Source organism: Talpa occidentalis, unplaced genomic scaffold (genome assembly GCF_014898055.3).
Source record: "Talpa occidentalis isolate TD23 unplaced genomic scaffold, MPIMG_talOcc4v2.1 talOcc4.16, whole genome shotgun sequence".
NCBI lineage: Eukaryota > Metazoa > Chordata > Mammalia > Eulipotyphla > Talpidae > Talpa > Talpa occidentalis.
The window spans coordinates 3478177-3502797 of record NW_023601653.1 but is presented as its reverse complement, the minus strand read 5'-3'; the positions used below and the strand labels follow the sequence as shown (position 1 = coordinate 3502797).

Below are 24621 nucleotides of genomic sequence, written 5' to 3'. Positions count from 1 at the left end.
GGTGTCGGGGCTGCATAGAAAAAGCCCTCTGAGCCCTTTCTGCCCCCTCCCTGCCCCCGCAGGCCTTTCTGCTCAAGCTGGTACAGAACCTGTTTGCCGAGGGCAATGACCTGTTCCGGGAGAAGGACTACAAGCAGGCGCTGGTGCAGTACATGGAGGGCCTGAACGTGGCCGACTACGCCGCCTCCGACCAGGTGGCCCTGCCCCGGGAGCTGCTGTGCAAGCTGCATGTCAACAGGGCCGCCTGCTACTTCACCATGGTGAGCGCGGCCTGCCTGCCTGCACCCTGCCCGGTCGCATGGCCAGATGCCCAGCCCCGGGGCCCAGAAGCCCTGCCCCCAGAGCCTGCAGGCCAGCTCCTCCACCTCCCAGCTGGATCTCACCACCTGCCCCGTGGCTCTCAGCCCAAGCTACGCGGCTTACTCACCTGGAGAGCCTTTAAAGGACTAACACATGGTTTTCAGAAAATGATACTGGTGCCCCATCCCTGCCCTGTGAGGATGTCCCTAGGGCCCAGCTTCCCCCTCCCTGGCCTTTGGCTCACTGAACGGTGGGGGCTGTGGGGGCTTTGTGGGGGCTCCAGCAGCACCTGTGCTACTCAAAGTGCCCTGTTCTGGGTGAACGAGTCTTATTCATACTCTACACTGATCGCACTTCCTCTCAAAGGAGGAGACTCACCAAGGGAGGCAAATCGCTGTCAGTCTGCGTTCTGAACTGAAGGCAGACGTGGAAGCAGCCGTGTCCGAGGGACGGGGCTCGTCCCCATAGACCAGCAGCCCCTGAGGCTGGACACACACATGCCCTAGATCAGAGCTCTTGAGGCCCATGCCTGGCCCCAGGCCTCCAGCAGCCTCTACCTCTGCAGGGGAGGGAGGCGGCGCTTGGATGTCCCCAAGGCCCGGCTTGGTCTCAGCGGGGCCTGAGGCCTGGGGGAGGGTGACAGGGCTGACAGCTGCCTGCTCCTCTTCTCGGCAGGGTCTGTACGAGAAGGCACTGGAGGACAGCGAGAAGGCGCTGGGCCTGGATGGGGAGAACATCCGGGCCCTGTTCCGCAAGGCGCGCGCCCTCACGGAGCTGGGGCGCCACAAGGAGGCCTACGAGTGCAGCAGCCGGTGCTCCCTCGCCCTGCCCCACGTGAGTGCCGCCCCGGGCCGGGCCATGCAGCTCCCATGGGGAGCTCTGGTGCTGAGCCGGCCACTGGCCACCGCTAACGTACCTCCCGTGCCTTAACTCACCCATCCTCACAACAACCCTGCTTTTGAAAGATGAGGTCAGGCCCGGAGAGAAAGGAGCTACCCAAGAGCACAGCTAGGGGCTGGCAGAGCTAAGATTTAAGCCCAGGAAGCGCAATTCTCAAGTGGGCACTTAGCACCCGGCCTCTCAAAGGACAGGGTTGCGGCGAGGACTAAAGGTGGTTTCACGTGAGCCTCAGGCCTGCGAGGTGGGGAGGCGACGAGAGGAGGTAACAAATACAGCCCTGCTCGCCCCAGCGCACCACGGCTGGGCACGCACCCCACCATTTACGCGTCCACTTAACAAGCACTTACCAGATGCCCAGATCTGTACCTCTGCTGGGAGGCCAGTGGAAATAGCAGTGCTGTCTCATCCGGGCTCACCCCTGACCCCCACTTGACCTGGGGCCAAGCACTTCCCCTCGGCGCATCAGCTCCACGCCTATCGTCTCCTTCCCCCTTTAGCGCTGAGGTCATGTGTGTGAAAGGCTTGGAGGAGAGTAAATGCTGCCCAAGAAGGGTGGAGAGGGCCCAGGAGTGGTCAGACCTTGGAGGGCTCCCTGGAGAAGGTGGGGCTGGGAGAAGCAAGGGGTTTGAGCAGAGGAGCAGGGAGGCGCTCATGTGCACAGCAGTCAAGGGCGTAGGTGCTGGAGAGCTGGCCCGGCTGCACGTTCTAGCCTTGGATCTGCCACCTGCTGGCTGTGTGACCTTGGACGCCTGGCTTGGCTCTCTGAGCCTTGGTTGCAGCCCTGTGAAGCAGACTGAGCGTGCATCAAGGGCTGTGCCAAGGATGGACTCAGACAGATACGCCGGTTATTTGGCACAGTGACCGGTCACAGTAAGCGTTCCGGAAACGTTCACTGTTGTACTTTCTGCTCAGTGTTCTCACTTCCCTAATTGAGTTTAGTTCACCATTGAGGACCTTTCTTATGACAGTTGTCCCTGATCAGTGGTTTTTCCCCATGTTCACAGCAAAGTCCACACCCAAGTCTCACGACTGCCCACTCCTGGGAGCCTGGGGCGGCTCTGGGGCTGGCATCTCGCCTGAGCAAAATACCCAAACCAGGACTCTGACTCTGGAGACACCCCCCACCCCCGTCTTTGTGGGCAGATCCTGGCTGAGCCCTGCTCCACACTGGCCATTCAGAGCCCAAATGGCTCAGGCCCTGGGGTTGGGCTCCAGAGGCAGGAAGGTGGATGGACGCACAGGTGTCCTGCGTTCGCACTTTTGGTTGGGTCCCCACTGGACTGGAGCCTCCCTGAGACCTGGGGGCCCCTGCCAGGGACTGGGTGAGCCGGGCCCTGGCTCGTGTGAGCACATGGTGCAGGTAGGACCACGTGGCCTCGCAGGGAGGAAGGCTCGCTGGCGCTGGAGGGAGCCCTGACGGTGGCCGGTGCGTTCTAGATCCCCACGCCCTGGGCCCCAGCCACATGTCCTTGCTTGCAGAAAGTTCCAAGACGTTGTTGTGAAGGGAGCAAACTATAGAACAATGTGTGTAATGTGATCCCACCTGTGAAAAAAGAGAAAATCCCCAGTAATCAAATGGAGGTGTCCTTTCAGGGATCCACGTGCGTGTAGGTAACCTGGGAAAGACGCAGGGACGCATCAGGCCAAGAAAGCATGCTCCCTCTCTGACATGCAGTCTCCTGTGCCACTGTGACTTGCTGAGTCTTAGAAATAAACAGATGATTAAGATCAAGCCAAAAATGAGTCCTTTCTCCTCCCTAAAATGAGAGGAAGAGCAGCAGCCTGGGTTCCTAGTCCCCACCTCGTTCCTGGCCGCGTGACGCGGGAGCCAGTGTCCCCTCCCAGGGCCTCACTCCCTGTCTGTAGTGTGGGGTGGCAGCAGCGTCTGTCTCCCCTCCACCCCCGGGGCTACCCAAGGTCCCCAAAACACAGCTTTGTGAGCCCAGGCCCACCAGCCTCAGCCTGTGTCTGCTTCCCAGGATGAGAGTGTGACTCAGCTCGGCCAGGAGCTGGCTCAGAAGCTTGGGCTGCGAGTTCGGAAGGCGTATAAGAGACCCCAGGTAAGTGGGCCCTGGGGTGGATGGGACTGGAAATGGGGAGGCCTGGAGGGCCCCGGCACCCTTGGGAAAGCGGATGATGTTGGCAGGTCATGTGAGGACAGAGGGTGTGGCGGTAGGTGACCATCCCTCTGTTGTCTGAAAGTCCTGGACGACTTCCAGAACCTTCTGGAAAAGGAGAGGACAGCGGGAATGTGCAGCCCACTCAGATGCTGGCTGCTGAGCCCCGTGCCCTCCCCTGCCCTGGCCGGCTTGGCCACCCGCCGGGCTGTCTCTGGCATCCTTCAGCCTCCTGTTCTCACATACCCAGGCAGGGCACACGCCGGGAACGCTGGCATCTGTTTGGCCCGTTCAGAGCCATACACGCACTGGCACCTCCTGTGTCCCAGGAAGCTGCTCCAGGAAAGGGCTTTACTCTAGAATCCCTGTTGTGGCCTTGAGCGGTTTAGTTGTCTCTCCACCTTGCTCTCTGCTCTGGAAAGTGGGGATGATGATCCCACCCCAGAAGGGTCCATGAGAGAATGTCTGAGGTGGTACAGGCACGCCACAGGAGTGTGCCCTGGACGTCCTCTGAGCGCCACGGTCACCTGAACAAATCACACAGATGCGACCCAGGGAACGGACAGTTGAGTCCCGCCAGACCTGTGGACAGGCCACGGAGAGCACCCCAGGCCTGCCCGCCGCTGCCGGGCCCTCTGCTGCCCGGCTGAGTGGGAGCTGAGGGAACGTCTCGAGTTTCATCCCTCCCCACCTCTCTGATCTCTGGCAGGAATTGGAAACCTTTTCTCTGCTCAGCAATGGCACCGTGGCTGGCGTGGCAGATCAGGTAGGGTGGGGGCTGGGACCCGACACTGGGCCAACCTGTCTTGGCTTATCTAGCACAAGAGCTTTGGTCTCACACTCGGGTCATCAGACCGAAGGGTGGGGCTCCCATCCTTGTCCCACTGCTGTGAGCCTGGGAGAGGGGGTGGCTAGAGCCTGCGCATGGCTAGAGTCGCGGGTCAGCTCTGGGGTACGTGGCACCCCTGGGGCCTCCTGGGACCGCGCTGCTGCTGCTCGACTGGTCCCTGCGGGAGAACCGGCAGGGCTGCCCCCTGGGGGAGACAGCAGCAGCAGCAGGAAGCAGGAAGCAGGGCCATGGGTACAAGGTGCCCGGCCTTGTCCTGCAGGGGTGGCAGCGCCCAGCACTGGACTCCATGCCACTCACTGCAGCTGAGCTGCTCAGGTGGGCTTTGCAGCCACTTGGAAGATGAAGGGCAGGCTGGGAGAGATCTGGTGCAGCCTGGGGTCCCTCGGGGGAGAGCGAGGCAGAGTGAGGCAGGGACTTGGCTAAATTGAGGCAGTTCAGGCCTCCTGCCTCCCGGCTCACTGCGCTTTCATCCATTCACTCACCAAACTCCAGGCCCGTCTCGGCCCCTGACTGACTGCGGGGCAGAGCTGAGTCAGGTGTGTCCTGGGCCTTGGGGCCCTCCCAGGCTGCAGGGGAGACAGACGTGGGTCTGCCTGGGTACACTCACCCGGAACTCTGCCCCCTTCCCAGAGGAACCGAGGTTCAGAGGAGGTTGTCCCTTCACCCCGAGCCCCCAGCCAGGGCACCGTGAGGCTTGTCTGACCCTTGCCCCTGCCCCTGCCTGCCCATCCCCCTGGGGGGCGATGGGCCTCGTGGCTAATACCTGCCAGCACCCCTGCTCCTCGGTGCTGGCCGTCGGCAGCCGCCACCCGGGGCGCTGAGTGCGGGCTCCGTTGCCTTCCCAGCCCACGTCAGCCTGGCCTGTGTCTCCCTCCTCTCCACAGGGAACTTCCAATGGATTGGGGTCCATAGATGACATCGAAACAGGTAGTGCTCCTGATGTAAGGGGCGGGATGGCGACGGCAGTGGGGGGGGGGTGGCCCTTGCCCCCAAGACCCCGGGAGGTCAAGTGAGTCAGGGTCCCCCCCAGCGCCCACGGTAGACAGTGGTGGGCTGAGGACCCCGGGCTGCCCTACAGGGAGAGAAGAGGGTCTCCCCAGCCTGGCAGGCAGCCACCGCCCCGTCCCATGTCCTCCCTCCCGCCCCCACCCCCTCCAGCTGGAGCCCACCTCCTTCACCATCGTCCTCACCCCTGCTCCTCGCTGGATCCCCGAAGTCTTACATTTTGTTTATTTATTTTTTTAAAGATTTATTTATTTATGCATACAAGAGCTGGGGTACAGGCCAGAGATGCGGGGGGTGAGAGGAGTCACCAGAGACAGAGTGGGGAACAGAACAGGCAGACTGACTGAAACACACTGCTGAGGGGAGCAGCGGGGAGACAGGAGAGGTCTGCTGCGCCATGTGGGTAGCTCCCTGGCCGGCCGGGGATCGATCTTGTACCGCAGTGGCTGCGGACTGCTTCCTAGTGCAGTGCTCAACCCCTTGCGCCACCAGGGAGGCCCCTGAAGTCTTACATTTTAAACGTGTCCCCTTGGAGAGGCCACCGCTTACCTGCGGGGCGTGAGAGTCAGGCTCTGAGCCAGGCCCACGTGTACCCCGAAGGAGCCACTCCTGCTCCTCAGCGCCTCCTGGGCCACAGTGGGGTCAGACCAACAGGGCTTCAGGCAGGAGCCAAGGAAAGGGAGGGTTTGGGGTGAGGACGCCAGGGCTGGGGTACCTGCTGCACCCCCCACCAAGCAGGCCCCTCTGCAGCTACTGAGCCCACCCTCTCCACAGACTGCTACATGGACCTGCAGGGGTCCTCGGCCCCCCTCTCCTCTACCACCACGATGCCCCTGTTCCCTCACGTTCTGGACCTGCTGGCCCCCCTGGACAGCAGCAGCAGGGCCCTCCCCGGCACCGAGAGCCTGGACGACTTCTCTGACGGGGACGTCTTCGGGCCGGAGCTGGACACCCTGCTGGACTCCCTGGTGAGCACGCCGCTGTCCAGGCCCTGAGGCCCCCTCCCACTGGGGCCCACCACGTTCACCCTCGAGTCCCACAGGGTAGAGGGAAGGCCCAGCTCCGTGTCCCGCGCAGGGTGCTAAGGCCCGGTGGGGGTGGAAGCATGAAGCGGCAGAAGGGACCCAGAGATCCGGGGCGGGGCGGGGTGCGGCTCCGGAAAGGGACGGCCTGCTGGGGCCTGTGCAGTGCCTGACCCCTTCCTGGCCCGGCGGGCTCATCTCTGACCCCTCCTCCCTCTGTCCCCCACCTCGCAGTCTCTGGTCCAGGGCGGCCTCCCTGGCAGCGGTGTGCCCAGCGAGCTGCCCCAGCTGATACCTGTGTTCCCCGGCGGGACCCCGCTGCTGCCACCGGTCGTGGGCGGCTCCATCCCCGTCTCCAGCCCGCTGCCCCCGGCCTCCTTCGGCCTCGTCATGGACCCCTCCAAGAAGCTGACTGCCTCTGTTCTGGATGCCCTCGACCCCCCGGGCTCGGCCCTGGATGCCCTGGACTTGCTGCCCTATTCGGAGACCCGGCTGGATGCCCTCGACAGCTTTGGCTCGACCCGAGGCTCTCTGGACAAGCCCGATTCCTTCATGGGTGAGAAGCCACGGGGGGCACGTTCACCCCCCACCCCTGGGTGGCTTGCAAAGAGCTGTCACATCTCCAGGCTCTGGAGTGTGGGGGGCCAAGGCCGGCCTTTCTAGGGCGGCTCCTCATGGCAGCATGGGGCTGAAACGGGGGGCTGGTGTCCTGTTGAAGACCGAACAGCAAAGCCGAGATAACTCAGGACCCCAGAATCCCCGTCTGGTGCTCTCGCCCAATCTCTCAGGGTCCTGGGGTCAGAAGGCCAGTGGCAGGAAGCATACCAGACCATGGGGCTCCTTCAGCACCACCCAGGCTGGCTGCCAGGGACTCAGAGAGGAAGCAGGCCCATCTCAGGCCTTGTGGGACCTACTTTCAAACAGCCATTCCTCTCCCAGAGCACTCGTGGCTGAGGGGGTTCATTCATGGGGCTGTACGCACCAAGGGAGACTTCCTGGAGGTGGTAGCTGGAGGCAACTGAGGGCAGAGGACAGCGCAACGCAGACAGAAGAGCAGAGCAGGTGGCCATCGAGGAGGCTGGTCTTGGGCCCTGTGAGCTGCACTGAGGAGCTTGGGCCTTCTCCTGGGACAGTGGGGGCCTTGGAAAGGCCAGGGCATGGCGGGGGTGGGGGACAAGCCACGTGGAGGTAGAGAGGCGGGGCCTAAGTCAGGAGCAGCACAGTAAGAGGATGTGTGGCCTGGTGGCTTCTCCGACCCTCAGAGCAGGGCAGTGACCCCCTTGTGTCTTCTTCCCAGAGGAAACCAACACACAGGACCATCGTCCCCCAAGCAGCACTCAGAAACCAGCCCCCTCGGTGAGTGGCGTGGCCAGGATCTGCAGCTGGGCACCCCATGCCCTCCTGGGGTGCAGGGAATGTGGTTGTGGGCTCCAGAATTGAGAGCCCTCTGTATGGGATGAGGTGCCACCTCCCTGGGGGAGGCCGAGGAGGCGCACCCTCAGTGCGGATGGCCCAAGCCACATGCTGGGAGGGTGGGCGGTGGGCACAGCCCCATCTGGTCTGACAAAAAAGGACAAAAGGCTCAGAGGGGTGAAGAAACTCATGGCACACCCCTGGTGTGAACTCAGCGGGTTCTGAGTCCAGAAGAGCACTGGGCCGAGAGTTAGGTGGCCTCAACGCTGCCTCAGCTGGTCACACCAGCTGTGTGGCCCTGGGGCGTCACCTGACCTCTCTGAGTCTCCTCTGCTGATGCCTTGGAGGCTTGGGGGCTAGATGCTGCGGTGGGGGAGGGCACTGCATAGGCCCCATCAGGGTCCCTCCTGTTTCTCAGCTGTCATGTTGGGCTTCCACTCAAGGACAGGTTCTGGGCCAAGATCACTGTCATCCATGCACCCCACTAGGCTGATCCGGTCCTGATGTTCTGGGTTCTTGGATCACGATACAAGGAGCTCCCTGGCTGGGAGGGTAGAGAAAGGAGGGTCCTGGGCTACACTTTTGCCCTTGAGTGGGATGGGAGAGTCCCGGAGCTCCCACTTCTGGTGCTCAGACTGGTCCCAGTGGCTCTGGTCATTGTCCATGTTGAAGATGACCGACTCCGCTCCTCATCACAGCCAGAGCCCTCCATGCCCAACACCGCGTTGCTCATCAAGAACCCCTTAGCTGCCACCCACGAGTTCAAGCAGGCCTGCCAGCTCTGCTACCCCAAAACAGGTAAGGTGGCCCATTGGCCCCCACCCCTGTGTCCCAGGGGTGCTGGGACCGTGGACTCCCAGGAGGGAAAAACATCGCCTGCAGCCCCAGCAAAGCACGAGAGAGCAGGATCCCCCCCCGGTGTTTCGAGTAGAGACAGATATGATGGGGTGCCGGGCTTCCAGACCCACTGGGCCCGCTGGAGCCCCCTCTTTTGGCCTCTCTGAGAAGCCCCCACCTGCCCCATTGTCAAGACACTGAGGACAGGGAAGAGGAAGGAGCAGGGGAGGGAGAGGGAATCTGGGCAGTGCCATTCCAGTGCCCGTTGGCCTGCTCTGTGCCAGGCCTTGTCTTCATGATTCATCGCAGGCAAATCCCGAAACGGTCAGGCTCACTGGAGTCAGCAGGTGGTAGGAGGAGGTGGGATGGGTGTGGAGCGGGGACTCCTGGGGGGCCCGTCTGTCTCTGGGGAGCAGATGGCGGGAGGGCCCAGGTGAGGTTTTCAGGCAGAGGCCGGTCCCCACAGCCTGGGCCGGTCCACCACACGCTCCAGTTCTGCTTCCAGAGTCACACACACACACACACACACACACACACACACACACACACACACCCCCCCCCCCCCCCGTCCACTTCTCTCCACAGGCCCCAGGGCAGGCGACTACACCTACCGGGAGGGTCTGGAGCACAAGTGCAAGCGGGACACCCTGCTGGGCCGGCTCCGGAGCGCCGAGGACCAGACCTGGAAGCGCATCCGGCCCCGGCCCACCAAGACCAGCTTCGTGGGCTCCTACTACCTGTGCAAAGGTGAGTGGGCTGCGCCCTGCACGGCCTGGGCCTAGGTCTGCAGGGCAGGCGTGGTTCTCCCCACAGGGGAGGGAGGAAGCAGAGGCTAGGGGCTCCGGGGAGCCTCGAGGCTCACGGGGGATGACTCCCACTTCAGAACGAGCCACCCTGCCCTGACAGCCCCCAGCCAGACAGAACATTCAGGACGTCACATTCCAGCCAGAGCCCCTGCAGCAGCCCGCACCCAAGGGTGAAGGGCAGGCAGCGCTGGAGAGCTGGTTTCTTTCGTCCCTGCAGGGCCCGGAAGGGCTGTTGGCGGGGTGTGGAGAGAATCCACGCAAAGCACCTAGGACTGGTGCTTAGGCAGGGCTGGACAAATGTTAGCTTTTAAAAACTGCAGTGTCAGCTGGGTTGGTATTTAATGGGCATTTGTCACAGACCTGAGTTGCCTCTGCAATTCAGGCAGGCAGGATGACACCCTGTTGTTAAGTCCCGCGGCCCGGCCTGCCGCCTCACACCCTCACAGCTCGGGGGGCAGCTGAGGCTGCAGAGCCTGCCCTTGTCTCCTAGCCCAGCCTGGCTGTAACCCGGGCAGGCTCTGGAGACCAGTTCGTTGCCCTCCCAGAAGGATCTTTATTTATTTCTCCCTTAAGCCTGTAAAGGATCCACCTCACTGTTATGCCCTTCCTTGGATTGTCTCTGCCAGAAGCTACCACATCATAGGCCTAATGATCCCCTTAAGAGGGCCACTGGGTGGGCCTCCCCTGGTGGCACAGGCGGTTGAAAGCAGCGCTGTGAAGCTGTCCAGAGCCTCTGCAGCACGGGTTCGATTCCTGCCAGCCAGGGAGCTCCCCACATGGCGCGGCAGACCTCTCCTGTCTTGTCCACTGCTCCCCTCAGCAATTGTTTAAGTCAGTCTGCCTGTTCTGTTCCCTGCTCTGTCTCTGGTGGATCCTCTCACCCTCCTGCACATCTGGCCTATACCTTTGTTCTTGTATGCATGAATAAATAAATCTTTAAAAAAAAAAAAAAGAGGGCCACTGGGTACTGCATTTCTCACTGTCCCAGACAAACATGCGGTGCTTAAAGTCCTAAAATCAATGCTACAATTAGTTGCGGGAAGCTAAGATAAAGCATTTTTTCAGACACAATGATGGACTTCGTTCTCATCCATTAGAGCAGCTTTTATGAGTATCCCACCCCCCTGTGATTTTTTTTTTAAAGATTTATTTACTTATGCATACAAGCACTGGGGTACAGGCCAGAGGTGGGGGGGGGCAGGAGGGGGGAAAAGGATTCACCAGAGACAGAGCAGGGAGCAGAACAGGCAGATCAACTGAAATACATTACTGAGGGGAGCAGCGGGCGAGTCAGGAGAGGTCTGCTGTGCCATGTGGGCAGCTCCCTGGCCAGGGATTGAACTGGTGCTGCAGAGGCTGTAGACAGCTTCTCAGGTTGTGTCTTAACCCCTTGTGCCACCACAGAGTCCCTCCTACCCCCCAGGATCTTAAGGATCCTGTCACTTTTGAGCTTGAAGGTCTCTCCTGGCCAATGGCTGATGCCCATAGTCTATGGGGTCTCCAAGTTCCCTGTCTGCCCTGACTGTCCCCCAAGTTCAATGAACCCTGACTCCTCTGCTTCTCCCCCGAGCGGGCCTGGCCCCGAGAGCCCTTCCCCACATGCTCCTAGGGAGTGACGCTGGTTGCAAAGAATAGTCGTAGCCATAGCTCGGCGTCTAGCCGGCTCCTCCTTGTGGCCTGCAGCCTGGCAGGGGGATGGGACTGGCAGACAGAAAGAGTAGGAGGAAGGACAAGAAAGAAAAACAGTTTCCATCCTGTGAACTGGCAGGTTAACAGGTCCCAAGTCCCCTGCCCTCCCAACACCCTGGCCTGCTTATTATCTCACAGAATCCCCAGCGCAGCCTGGTGTCCTCCATGTGCGGGACGAGCGGTTGAGGCTCAGGGCAAAGGGAGTCCCAGCTCACGTTGGCGAGACTCCAGGCCCAGCCCTTAGCCATGGTATTTTCCTGGTGAATAAAATAACCCCCCCGTGTTTATATAGAGGCTTGTACACATCCACGAAGCCCTTTTCTTGCCTGAACCACACGAGGTAGCCCTGTGGGGTGGGGGAGCTAGATGACAGCCACGCTCTGCACATGAAGCTGCGGACCCCCCAAACACACCCCTAGGTGCAGAGCAAAGAAGGGGCCTGGCCTGGCAAGGGCTTTCCCGAGCTCTGGGGCTGACCAGAGCCCCCAAGTCCCCAGGGTCTGCAGGCCACCACCCACCCCTCTGTGAGGGAGAAGAGCTGAGTCGTCCCCCCACCCCACCCCCGCCCGGGGGTGCTGCCCTCTGTGGTCTGTGCCCTGGGGACACCGCGGGCTGCCGTCCCGCCTGGCGGAACGTGTGTCCTGTTGCCTCTTTGCAGACATGATTAACAAGCAGGACTGTAAGTACGGAGATAACTGCACCTTCGCCTACCATCAGGAGGAGATCGACGTGTGGACCGAGGAGCGCAAGGGCACCCTCAACCGTGACCTGCTCTTCGACCCGCTGGGGGGCGTCAAGCGCGGCAGCCTCACCATCGCCAAGCTCCTCAAGGAGCACCAGGGCATCTTCACTTTCCTCTGCGAGGTACCGCCCGCCACCCTGCAGCCCTGCAGCCTGGCACAGACGGGCGGGGCTCCCGGCGCACTCCGTCCCCAGCGGCGGCCTGGGGCCCGCGGGCTCGGGACCCCTGACCAGCATCCTGGGCTCCTGGACTTTCAGAACATTAGGCCCTTAGGTCCTGTCACACTGGAACTAGACCCCTTCGAGCCCCTCGTTTCAGAGAGGTGGAAACTGAGGCCAGAAGAGAACTAATCACACTTGCTCCTCCCTGCGGCTGCCCCAGCCCTGCCCACACCTCCTCATGCAGCTGTGCCGGCCCCAGTGCCCAGCGCACACCCCGCCCCGGGGTTTTTTCCAGGCTGAGCCTTTTCCCCGGAGTGCTGCCCGTGCTGTTGCATCTCTGACCCTCTGAGGCTCAGCCCAGACCTAGTAGTTCCACCAGTGGTTCATCCCCTGCCCCGTCACAGGAGACCCCATGGACTCCCTGCCTCCCCACCAGTGATGGCGCGTGGAGGGCCTCTCCATGGAGCCAGAGCCTGGGTCCCCGATGCTGGCAGGCCTGGTGCTTCTCGCTCAACCCCTCCCCATCTCCTGGCCAGCCCGAGCAGCGGGCTCCCAGCTGGGCGAGCCTGCGGGGGCCGAGTGGCTGTGACTAAGCCAGGTTTACAGCTGAGAACCAACCCCTGCTCCAGGCGTTTGGATTGGTGGGGACAGAGAGTGGGGAGGGAGAGGAAGAGCCGAGGCCCAGTTACCCATGAACTTGAGCTAGAGCCAGAGAGGTGAGGCCACAGACCAGGGCAGCCTTGCAGGGACCCAGGTGTCCCTCCCCTGGTCCGGCTGCTCCACGCCGGGTCTCAGCCCACCCCTTCCCCGGCAGATCTGCTTTGACAGTAAGCCCCGGATCATCAGCAAAGGCACCAAGGACTCGCCGTCAGTCTGCTCCAACCTGGCTGCCAAGCACAGCTTCTACAACAACAAGTGAGTGGGCCGGCAGCCCGGGCCAAAGGGGCTTCCTGGCTGGAGAGCCCCCGGCAGCTCAGAGGGCTGGGACAGAGGAGACCACAGGGGGACCTAGGGTGTCAAGGCAGGGGGCAGACTCAGATCCAGCTCCACCTGGAAAGGGCAGAGCCGCACTTAGTGAGCATCTCCTCTACCCCAAGTACCCCCGTGGGCACTGTAATGACGGGACCGGTCCTGTGGGGAGCCAGCGAATGTCTGTGATGCAGAGACTGGGAAGTAGCTTACACAGCCGGGCGCCAGAATTCTGACCCCTGTCCTGCGCCCTGTCTCTGGACAGCAAGTGGAAGGGGCTCCGCAGGTGGGCCCCACCTCCCCTCTCTCTCCTGCCCTTCGCTCTGCCCCCACGTGGCTGATAGTGGGCAGGCCTCGGAGTCCACAGACCTGGGTCCTCTCTCCTTTTTTTTTTTTTTTTTTAAAGATTTATTTATTTTTATTTTATTTATTTATTAATTTATACAAGCATTGGGTACAGTCAGAAGCGCAGGAGGGTGAGATAAATCACCAGAGCCAGAGCGGGGAGCAGAGCAGGCAGAAGGACCGAATTACACTGCTGAGGGGAGCAGCGGGCGGCAGGAGAGGTCCGCGCGCCATGTGGGACCCTCCTCCAGTGGCCTGGGAGCAGCCGGGGATCGAACCGGCGCCGCAGAGGCTGCGGGCAGCATCGCAACCCAGCGCTCAACCTCTGCGCCACCAGGGGAGGCCCGGGTCCTCTCTCCTTTCTTCTGGTCTCTCTGACCCTTATTTCCTCAGCCATAGGCCGCGGCTGACCCCAGCCGCGGGAGTAATTGCTATGGGAGTAATTCAAATTCCTGGCCCAGGAGAGGGACACACAGGGGCCCAAACCCAGAGCCGCCATTTCTTACCTCCCGTGCAGTCCTTGGGAGGTGCCAGGGAGAAGCCCCCCACCTTTACGCTGGGCCACCCCCGTCCCGGGGAGAGCAGCTGGACCTGGAGTGTAGGGGGCTGGGGCATGGGGGTTCAGACTGCGTTGTGCCTGCCCGCAGGTGCCTGGTGCACATCGTCCGCTCCACCTCCCTCAAGTACTCCAAGATCCGCCAGTTCCAGGAACACTTCCAGTTCGACGTGTGCCGCCACGAGGTCCGCTATGGCTGCCTGCGGGAGGACAGCTGCCACTTCGCCCACAGCTTCATCGAGCTCAAAGTCTGGCTGCTGCAGCAGTACTCAGGTGTGCGCCGAAGGGGCAGGCTCGGGCGGGGTGAAGCTTGGGGTGTGGGGTGCTCGGGAGCCCCGGGTCCCTTAAGGCCTCACCATGGACGTGGATGCGGGGGCGCTGCCCTCCAGCCAGGGGTCAACCTGCCGGGTGCGGCCACGGGAGCGGGCATGGAGAGGGCTAGGATGGGCGTCGCAGGTCACATGCCTGCACTGAGCCTCCGTTCGCTCCTCTGTGAACCGTGAGGAGATTAAAAGCTGTTCACTGTCACTGGTTCTGACTAGGACCCCTTGGGCACCTGCTGTGTAGGGGATTGAGCCAGTGCTGGGCTAGGTCCTGCTCGCAGAGCTGATAGCTGTCGGTGAGGTGGGCGGGTGATAAACCAGCAGATGCTACTGCCCGTGTTCCCCTATTCCAGAATGCACCTACAACATTTTTGGTGCGGGCGAGTTGGGGAAGGCCTCTCAGAGGTGGCCTTGGTGCAGGGAAGGCAGGAAGAGCGTTCCAGCCAGAGGGGACAGCAAGGCTGGAGGCCTGAGGCAGAAACAAACTAGGTACAGGGAGACTGTCATGGGGGCTGGGCAGCTTAGTGCCAGGGGACAGAGCAGAGAGGAGGTCTGAGGGGTCGGCAGGAAACCGACCGTGAGCAGAAATCACGGGGCTGGTTCTGGGTGTGGTGTGCAGGCCCCTCCGGGTTTACGTGAGTGGAGTTGTATGAGCTAATCAATTTTTTTTAAAGATTTATTTATGCGTATAAGAACAGGGGTACAGGCCAGAGGTGTGGGGGATGAGAAGATTCACCAGAGACATAGTGGGGAACAGAACAGGCAGACTGACCGAAGTACACTGCTGAGGGGAGCAGCGGGCAAGACAGGAGAGGTCTGCTGTGCCATGTGGGTCACCTCCCTGGCCGGGGATCGAACTCGCGCTGCAGCGGTTTAGGATAGCTTCATAGGTTGCATCTTTACCCCGTGTGCCATCAGGGAGGCCCTGATCAATTTTTTTTTTTTTTTAAAGATTTGTTTATTTATTTATTTATACAAGCACTGGGTACAGTCAGAAGCACAGGGAGCAGAGCAGGCAGAAGGACCAAAGTACACTGCTGAGGGGAGCAGCGGGCGGCAGGACAGGTCTGCACGCCATGTGGGACCCTCCTCCAGGGGCTAGGGAGCAGCCAGGGATCGGACCCCCTCCAGGGGCCCGGGAGCAGCCGGGGATCGAACCGGCGCTGCAGAGGCTGCGGGCAGCTTCGCAACCCAGCGCTCAACCGCTGCGCCACCAGGGAGGCCCCCCTGATCAACTTTTTTAAAGTTGCTCTGGCCGCAGGAGGTGGAAGCAATGGTCACAGACTGGGCATTGTGGTGGTAGAGGTGACAGTTGTTGATGGACCAAATATAACGGGGAGACAGGACTGTGTCAAGGTCAACTCCAAGGTTCAACCAGCATAACTAGAAGAAAGGAGTTGCCATGTTCTGAGAAGGGGGCTCTCGGGAGAACAGGTTTGGGGGTCATGTCGGGCTGTGTGGGGTGTGGGCGTTGTCTTAATCTTCAAGTGGAGGTGTGGAGTGAGGAGCTGGAAGTTCACAAGAGAGGTGGGGGCTGGAGAGCCACAGTGAAGAAGCAGGGACAACAGTGGGTGTCCAGCACAGTCCCTGGCCAGAGTAAGTGCCTAGGGTGCGTGAAGGCCCGATCCATGTTGAAGTTGAAAGCAAATCAGCTGTGGAAGGGGGCCCGGGGAGGGCAGGCTTCGTGCAGAGCTCAGGGGGTTGACTCAGTTTCCCAGTCAGGTAGGGGGCACCAGGCTGAAGCATTTGCCCTTTGCTGACTAAGAGCTGTGACCCCCTCAGTGGGTCGCGGAGCCTGAAGTGCCAGCACGAGGAAGCTGCTTGTCAGGCTTGACCCCCCCCCCCAAGGGAGGCGGCAGTCACAGAGGAGCATTGAGCCGGTCACTGGCAGGGGCGCCCCCAGCAGGCCAGCCTCCTCCTCCTGCATTTTTCCACGCCTGGCTGCGTTTTATCCTCTCGGGCCCTGTGGGGCTTGCAGCAGGCCTCCACCCCAGTCGAGGCTGACCGTTTCCTGCATCCCAGCCCTTTCTGTGGCAGGCCCTCCTTGGGGCGAGGGGCTCCTGTGCCTGGGCCTGGGGGTGCACCTGCCTCTCTCCTGGCTGAGCTTCTTCAGGGGCGCCGTGTCTGCTCCCTCCCTTCCCAGGCATGACCCACGAAGACATCGTCCAGGAGTCCAAGAAATACTGGCAGCAGATGGAGGCCCACGCGGGGAAGGCCAGCAGCAGCTTGGTATGGCCCCTGCTTGGCCCTGAGGGTCCACCAGGCCCCACCAGGGCCACCCCCATCCTTGCACTTAGACATAGTCTCAGGCTGACCAGGACATTGGGAGAACAGCATAAGAACCCACGTGTAGCATTTGACCACGTTCCACCCTCGTGCATGCGTGTGTGCGCACACAAACACGTAGTTATACACGGAAATGGACTTTTTCCTGAGTGGATAGGAAGGGCTGGGACAGAGGATAGGGCAGGGATGAGAGGGGCCTCAGCGGGTCCTGGGCTGTCTGTTCCACCCCCAGGGACAGCGCCTCTGCCCCACCCTGCAACTGGCTTTCACCATTGGGCCCTGCTCTCTACTGGGCCCGATACCTGACTGAACTGGTCAACACCAGGCAGTTCAGTGCTGTGGGAGCACGTACACGGGGCAGCTGCATCTTGGGAGCGCTCCTGGGAAGCCTTCCTGAAGAAGGCGGGGCTTGAACCGAGCGTTGAAAGTTTCTAGTGCTAGAACGAGCTGGATGAAGAATGGAGGAGCAAATTCCAGGCAGAGGGGACAGCAGGCGCAGACAGGGGCGTGGGGGTCTCTGCTGTGCCCAAGTGCTGTGGTGGGGTGGCACCGAGGTGACCTGGAATGGAGGAGGAGGAGGAAATAAGATGAGAGGAAGCGGAGGCCACGAGGGCAGAGCACTCTGCAGCGTGGTGTAGTGGTCAGTGAAGAAAAGACCCTGGGGACCAGGGAGCGGGGAGCCAGGTACAGCGGGGAGCACCCCATCTGGAGTCCCAGGTGGCTCCCACCTGGAGTTGGGGGTCCTTCCTGCCAAGGTGGTGATGGATGGCCCTAGTGTTCCTGGAAGCCGCTGTGTGACAGCCCCAGGGTGAGCTGTGCCCTGCTGGCCCCTCTCCCCGTGCACCACAGGGCGCCCCACGGACGCACGGACCGAGCACCTTTGACCTGCAGATGAAGTTCGTGTGCGGCCAGTGCTGGAGGAACGGGCAGGTGGTGGAGCCTGACAAAGATCTCAAGTACTGCAGTGCTAAGGCCCGACACTGGTGAGTGGGCACAGGCGGGGCGCAGGCAGCACGGGCCACCCCAGACCTCGGGCAAGGAGGCCGCACTGCCTGTGGCTCTGCTCTGAGTGCGCCCAGTAGCCCCTTGCTCTGTCCTGCAGCTGGACCAAGGAGCGGCGGGTCCTCCTGGTGATGTCCAAGGCCAAGAGGAAGTGGGTGTCGGTGAGGCCGCTGCCATCCATTCGCAACTTTCCACAGCAATATGACGTGAGCGCCGTAGGGTGGGCGGGCAGCAGCGGGAGCCCAGAAGCGGGAGCCGGGGAGGTCCGGGCAGTGGCCGCCCAGTGGACTCAGCAGGCTCTCCCCGCCCGCCCACAGCTCTGCATCCACGCGCAGAACGGCCGCAAGTGCCAGTACGTGGGGAACTGCTCCTTCGCACACAGCCCCGAGGAGCGGGACATGTGGACCTTCATGAAGGAGAACAAGAGTGAGCGCGCAGACCGGGCAGGGGCCTCGCCGGCTGTCCCCTCATGGCCGGACACCCCAGTTCATCAGCAGGCCCAAATGCACCCCCCGGCTCCCTTTGCCTCCCGGGCCCTTCTCGCCCCCTCGTCCCACCCTCCGGGCAATGAGGCGCCCCGGCTCTCAAGTCCAGCGGGGCTCGTGGGCAGGTGGGTGGAGCAGCCCCCTCACCAGGCACTCTGCCCCCTTCCTGCCAGTCCTGGACATGCAGCAGACCTACGACATGTGGCTGAAGAAGCACAACCCAGGGAAGCCCGGGGAAGGGACGCCCATCAGCTCCCGGGAGGGGGAGAAGCAGATTCAGATGCCCACGGACTACGCCGACATCATGGTGACTACCGCCCGGCCTCGCCGGCTGGGGGCCCCACACTGAGCCTGAGTGGGGGGCAGTGGGGGGCAGGCGGCCAGCCCCCGGGTGGAGAGCAGGCACCCATGGTGGCTGTGCCCCCAGATGGGCTACCACTGCTGGCTCTGCGGCAAGAACAGCAACAGCAAGAAGCAGTGGCAGCAGCACATCCAGTCCGAGAAGCACAAGGAGAAGGTCTTCACGTCGGACAGCGACGCCAGCGGCTGGGCCTACCGCTTCCCCATGGGGGAGTTCCGGCTGTGCGACAGGTGCTGCGGGGGCGCAGACTCCCTGCACTCCCTCCTCTGGGCCTGGACATGGGTGCGGGGTGGTGCCGGGAGCAGGCAGGATGGGAGCAGTGTCAGACCCGCCCAGACCCCTCTGCAGGCCGGGAGGCCCCGGAGCAGTGGCGCCCGCCGGGCTTCATCAGGACTGGGGCCGTCTGGGGAAGGTGGTGCCTGTGCTGGGGCTCCAGGGCTGGGCAGTGAGTCTCCTGCCGTCCACAGGCTCCAGAAGGGCAAGGCCTGCCCAGAGGGGGACAAGTGCCGCTGCGCGCATGGGCAGGAGGAACTCAACGAGTGGCTGGACCGGCGCGAGGTGCTGAAGCAGAAGCTGGCCAAGGCCCGGAAGGACATGCTCCTGTGCCCGCGGGACGACGACTTCGGCAAATACAACTTCCTGCTGCAAGAGGACGGGAGCACGGCGGGTGCCGCCCCAGAAGCCCCTGCGGCTGCCACTGTCACCGGGGAATAGGGCCGGTCGTTGGCCGTGGGAGAAGTCCTAGGGTCAGGGTCGGGGATGGGGAGGACCTGATAGAAGGGCCAGGGCGGGGTGGGGGTGCCACCCCATCAGGCCGCCCCGGGCCCCCTGTATCTGCTCTGTCCCCACCACCTCCGTGTGCATAACCAGGTGCACAGGCTGCAGCCACAAGCGGTCCCAGGGCCCTCATCCTGCTGAAACCCTGGGCAGACCCTCCCCGCCCAACCCCCCCGCTACCCCCACTGTCCTGGTTGGAGAGGGAGGGGTCTGAGTGACCCCTCCGGCTTCAGCCTACAGCTTTAACTTCAGTCTGCCCCTAAAGGGGGCCCAAAGCTCAGGGCTGGGGAGCCTGGGGTCCCCACTTGAATCTGCAGCAGGAGGGTCCTTCTCCCTGTCCCTTCCTCACCCCACCCACACCTCCCTGGGGCAGATCAGGGCACCAGAGAGGGCAGGAGGCCCCCATTAGCTTTAAAATGCAGCCCCAGGATGGAGCTTGGGGACATTGTACCCTGCGGGGCCCCCGTGTTTCCCCTCTGGCTGCAAGAGTCGGGGGGCCTGGGTTGGACAACCCCAGGCCTTGCTGAGGGGCTTGGCTCTCTAGGGAGCCCAGCCCTCTCGCTGCGAGCCTCCGATGCAGAGTGTGGCTCCTCGGAGTCTCCAGAGATGACCCAGCCCGGGGCCCTCTCTGAGGATGGAGAAGCAGCCTGGAAGGGAGGGTGATCTCCGGGGCCTCCGTCCACGGCGCGAGTCGAGCCGGGACACACCCTGTGGGCGAAAGACTCAGGACCGGGTCTCCCTAGAGCCTCCAGACGCGAGGCCGGATGCCGCAGCCTCCACATCCCCGCGAGCTGGGGTCTCGGGCAGCGCTGCCCCCGGGGCTGGGAAGGGAGGCTCAGGGGAGTCTCCTGAGGATGGGGAGGGTCACAGGGGAGAGGGGAGAGGGCAGCGTCCCTGGGAGCTTGGGTTGTGCATGAGGTGCTGGGGGGGAGGGAAAAGTGGGGGGAGGCGGAGAGAAGAGACTTGACCCCAGGCAGCGTGGGCCTCTCTTTCTTGGGGACCCGGTGCAGTCCTCTGCCCCCTCTTTCCTGGGCATAAAGTGGAGACCATCTTTCCCTGCCCCCCCACCATCCCCGGCCCTGCCAGCTGCCTGGGACCCCAGCTGACCCCCAGCCCCGCCCTGCCCCCCACACCGTCATCCCTCTCCTGGGGTGTCTTCATCCCCCTCCTCTCCACCCCACCCCCCAGGGCAGACCCAGCCTCCCCGGCTCCCTAGACATTCCAGAATGCCCCACACCATTGGCACAAGGAGTGGGGTTCCCCCGGAGGAACTGAGGAGCAAGGCTGGGGTGCAGGGTGAGATGGAGAGAATGGAACCCCCCTTATTTCCCCCCAAGCAAGGTGGCGATGGCGTGATGGCGGCCCCGGCCGCGGAGAGCCCCGCTCCTCTGGCCGCCGCTGCCCCACCTGCCCCTGACGACCGCGGCGCGCATCCTGCCCTTCCTTGCCTCTCGCCCGCGGCAGAGTTGGTGCTGGTGGTGAGGCCGGAGGGGAGGGGATCACCCCGCGGTGGGGGCCGTGGCCGTGACCGTCGATGACACCCGTTCTCCCTGCCCCGTGCTGTTGCAGTCCGTCGTCACCAGCCTCGTTTCTAGTGTGTATATATGTCGCCCCCGTGATGCATATATACACAGGTATTAAATATATCGCTCTATATAATATTATATATGTGTGTGGTATCCAAGGAATCACTTCTAATGAGGGCTTAAAGATAAAGAATTTAGCCAGAAAATGCAGCCATCCTGGGTAATGAGGAGGGACTGAGGGGCCGTCAGGCCATTTGGAGGATGTGGGGGCTGGAGCCATGAGGCAGGGGTGATTTGGGCAGCGGGTTCAGAAGCAGCCCCCGCCCGGGCCCAGCTCTGCCAGGTCCCTGCTGACCACCCAGTCGAGTGGGGACAGAACGTGATTGGCGTCTGTGTCCCACCTAAAAGAACAGGATTAAAGCTCAGGTTTGTCTTCCGTGTGTTCCTGGCAGGGGCCCTTGGGATCTGGGGCTCCCTGGCCTGGCCAGAGCTGCGTCCCCCACAGGACTGGGAAGCGGGAGGGAGGCAGAGTGGGAGTAGGGGGACAGGAATGCACTGACTGAGGAGGGGGATTATTCCAGAGGTGACCCTGCCTGGGAGGCTCAGAGAAGAGCTAGGCCTGTGTCCCCCGCCAGGTCAGGCCGGTGAACATGGTGAGGGGGGGCGTGTGCCCTGGCGTGTCTTTCGGGGGGTGGGGCGCAGAGGGATGCTGCATTTCTTGCTGGGCAGTAATCAATTTAATGGTCCTTTTAAAATGTCTGTGTATTAAAAATTTAAGAATACCACACTTTAATATTAAATATTCATAAGGTCTAGTATCTTGATAATAATGTAGATGTTTTAATAACAACTTTTGTCCTTCTTAAAATAAAATGAAAGAAACTTGCTTCTTTTAGCCTTTGTTCTAGAAAATAAACGTGCACTTTGACCTCGGTCCCCAAGGTGTCGCTCCTGTTCCTCCCTGCCGGGCCGGCGGCTGCAAGCTTGCAGGACAGAGCTGGCAGGCCTGGAGACAGACATTCTGAGAGGGTGAGGGGCAGAGGACTGTGTCCCTGTGTAAACAGGGCGGCCAACTGACCCCAGCTTAGGCAGTGCCTTGCTGGCTGAGACAAGCTGTGCTCTGCTCACGTGACCCCAGCGGCCGCCCCGAGCTGGCTGGTCTGCAACCGGCCTGCCCTCGGCCCTCCAGGGGGTGCCTGGCAGCACCCACACTGCCTTCACCTGTGGGCACCACCTTGGGTTCCTCACCCTGTGTCTGTTCTGGGTGTAGATTTTCCAGGAGGCCTAGGGGCCACCCTAGGCTTTGCAATATGATCCCAATGCAATGGGACTCCCGCAGGGCCCCAGGGAGACTGGAGTCACGTGGGCCCAGCTCCTCATCTTTAAAAGGAGAGCGTACATTAGCTGAATTCCCAGTGGGGCACCTGCACTGCTGGCTGGGAGGTGCTTCTTCAAACCTCTTGGGTTGGAAGTGGGTGCAGGTGATGGAGGCTCCTGGCGGGAGAGGAAGAGCAAGCTCATACCAGACAGCTTTAAACTGCCTCTGGCATGACCCCAGGAACAGGGGTCTGAGACCTGTGACTTCCCTGAGGACAGGCAAGCATTTGGGTCAGGTCTGCAGATGGGCTAGATGTCTGATAAAGGGCAAGATGAGTAAAAGCAGCAGCCAAGGGGCTTGAGTGCCTTCTGCGTGCTTGAGTGCCTTCTCTCACTGTGGGTGGAGCTGTCTGCTCTCGGTGACAACCCTGAAGGCTTGGGTCCACATCTTGGAGCCCAGAAAGTTTCAGTGAAGCTTCCAGGGACCCTCAGACAGGAAGCAGAATAAGAGGTGGAGATCCACGGGGAACCGGGTGATTGCAAAGGTCTTCTAGCTCTGACATTCTGGGGTTTTCAGCACCCCTGGCTGCACTGCGAAAATCCTAAGCGAGGTAGGGTACTGCTCCTGAAAGAAAGATGCAGACACTCGTGTTGGAGTGATATGGTTGTGCATCGAGACCTCCCTTGAACTCAGAAAATCAAGATAAGCAGGACTTGGATGCAGTGAGCAGACTACATTTTTATACTCTCAGCTTGCTAAGCGTTCACCTAGCACCGGCCCCCTCTCAGTCCCAGGGATACAAGATGGCTGCAGAAACCTGAGTCACGGCCTCCCCTGGTGGCGCAGGCGGTTGAGCGCCGCGCTGTGAAGCTGCCCGCAGACTCTCTGCAGCGCCAGTTCAATGCCAGCCATCAAGGGTCTCACATGGCACAGCAGACCTCTCCTGTCTCGCCTGCTGCTCCCCTCAGCAGTGTATTTCATCAGTCTGCCTGTTCTGCTCCCCGCTCTCTCTCGTGGTGAAGCCTCTCACCCTCCTGTTCATCTGGCCTGTACTCCGGTTCTTGTATAAATAAATAAATCTTTAAAAAAAAAAATAGAAACTTGAGTCACAGGCTTGGGGGAGCCAGACCTCCATGGAAGACTGTGGGGTAAGGTGGCCCGCCCTGTGGTGGGACATCCAGGTACAGGCCAGGCATGGGGAGCCAGGAGAGCTTCCTGGAGGAGGTAAAACTGGATTTGAGGCTTATGAAGATTTTTGTGTCATCATCATTGTGTGCTCACCGTTGTGTGTCTTTCTCTCACATCTTTTTCTCATGTATGTGTATCCACGGACCCAGTAAAACCTAGATTATTTTTTTAAGATTTATTTTATTCATTTATGCATACAAGAACTGGGGTGTAGGCCAGAGGTGCAGGGGATGAGAGGATTCACCAGAGACAGAGTGGGGAGCTGAACAGGAGGATCCACTGAAATATACTGCTGAGGGGAGCAGCAGGCGAGTCAGGAAAGGTCTGCTGCGCCATGTGGGCCACATAAAGGACGCCTTATTCCTGGTGAATTAGGGGCAAATGCCATCCTCAGAGGTAGGGCTGGAGTTGGGGTGCATTCAGTGGCCTCTGCATCGATAAGGACTCCCATCGTTGGCATCAGGCCTTCCAGCCAGGAAACCCAAGAAGTGCAGCTGATGCCTGCCTGCAGCCCTTCCAAATGCCTGCACGTATGTATGTAGTGCCTTCCCCAGCTGCTCTGCACAGCAACCTGCTGCTGTGACCCATGTGACTGGAGGTGCTGCCTCCTGGACACCACGGGTGCAGAGCAGAGTGCCACGTGGGCTGACTTTCTCCCGTGCATGAAACTTCCCTAGGAGTAGGGAGCTGCCTGGCTGGTGTGGTTTCGACTCTAGTGCCAGGCATGCAGCAAGCACTCACTTGTGGCCTCAGAGGTTGAGTGCATTGTCAAAAGGTCTCCGTGGAAAGCTGACGGGAAAGAATCTCCTAGAAGGGACTGTCACTTGCAGGTGGTAATCTTCCAGACATGTCAGGGACTTCCTGTTGCCTCTGAAATCCTGCTCTGAGCTGCATTTGTGCTCTGCTGGTCTTGCACAAGAGAGGGTTCTGGGCCCAAAATGGCTAAGTCACCAGCCTGACCCAAGGCAGCCCTGGCCTGCAAATCACAGGACAACTTGAGGCACCCCAGGGCCTCAGAGTCAGAACATGCTGGAAGGATAAGTGAGAATCCAAATTTGTTATGAGGAAGGAGGTGGAAAGAAGGGACAGGAGCAGAAATAACATTCCTAAAGTGTGCTTTTATTCAAAAATAAGTAAATAAATTGCAAAACATATCAAAGTTTTCAAGCTTTGAGCCATGTGCTGTTTTTATATTCAAAAACTTGGAATTAATTTTTTAAAGATTTATTTATTTTATACAAGAACCGGGGTACAGGCCAGATGCGTGGGAGGGTGAGAGGATTCACCAGAGACAGGGCGGGGAACAGAACAGGCAGACTGACTGAAATACACTGCTGAGGGGAGCAGTGGGCAAGACAGGAGAGGTCTGCCCCGCCATGTGGGACCCTCACCAGCCGGCCAGATTGAACCATCGCTGCACAGGCTGTGGACAGCTTCACAGTGCGGTGCTCAACCACCTGCGCCACCAGGGGAGGCCCTAATTTTTTTTTTTTTTTAAATAGAGGCATGTTTTATTTATTTATTTATTTATTTATTTATTTGTTTGTTTGTTTGTTTGTTTGCTTGTTTATACATGCACTGGGTACAGTCAGAAGCGAGGGAGGGTGAGAGAATTCACCAGAGCCAGAGCAGGGAGCAGAACA

The 24621-nt window shown here is 60.8% G+C and overlaps 1 protein-coding gene across 3 annotated transcripts in view; it reads left to right on the top strand.

The window, feature by feature from the left end:
• ZC3H7B (zinc finger CCCH-type containing 7B) overlaps window positions 1-21435 on the top strand; it is a 48039-nt gene extending 26604 nt beyond the window's left edge. For all 3 annotated transcript variants that reach the window (XM_037513479.2, XM_054696012.1, XM_037513478.2), the window contains 20 exons: window positions 63-260; window positions 976-1134; window positions 3180-3260; window positions 4027-4083; window positions 5052-5094; window positions 5947-6140; window positions 6429-6750; window positions 7492-7550; window positions 8306-8405; window positions 9030-9191; window positions 11598-11803; window positions 12657-12757; window positions 13804-13985; window positions 16179-16264; window positions 17171-17304; window positions 17424-17529; window positions 17641-17749; window positions 17982-18115; window positions 18236-18399; window positions 18637-21435. In XM_037513479.2, the coding sequence (XP_037369376.1) occupies window positions 63-260; window positions 976-1134; window positions 3180-3260; window positions 4027-4083; window positions 5052-5094; window positions 5947-6140; window positions 6429-6750; window positions 7492-7550; window positions 8306-8405; window positions 9030-9191; window positions 11598-11803; window positions 12657-12757; window positions 13804-13985; window positions 16179-16264; window positions 17171-17304; window positions 17424-17529; window positions 17641-17749; window positions 17982-18115; window positions 18236-18399; window positions 18637-18883 (2844 nt within the window). In that variant the 3' untranslated portion in view covers window positions 18884-21435. The remainder of the gene's footprint in view (window positions 1-62; window positions 261-975; window positions 1135-3179; window positions 3261-4026; window positions 4084-5051; window positions 5095-5946; window positions 6141-6428; window positions 6751-7491; window positions 7551-8305; window positions 8406-9029; window positions 9192-11597; window positions 11804-12656; window positions 12758-13803; window positions 13986-16178; window positions 16265-17170; window positions 17305-17423; window positions 17530-17640; window positions 17750-17981; window positions 18116-18235; window positions 18400-18636) is intronic.
• Window positions 21436-24621: the final 3186 nt, after the last annotated feature.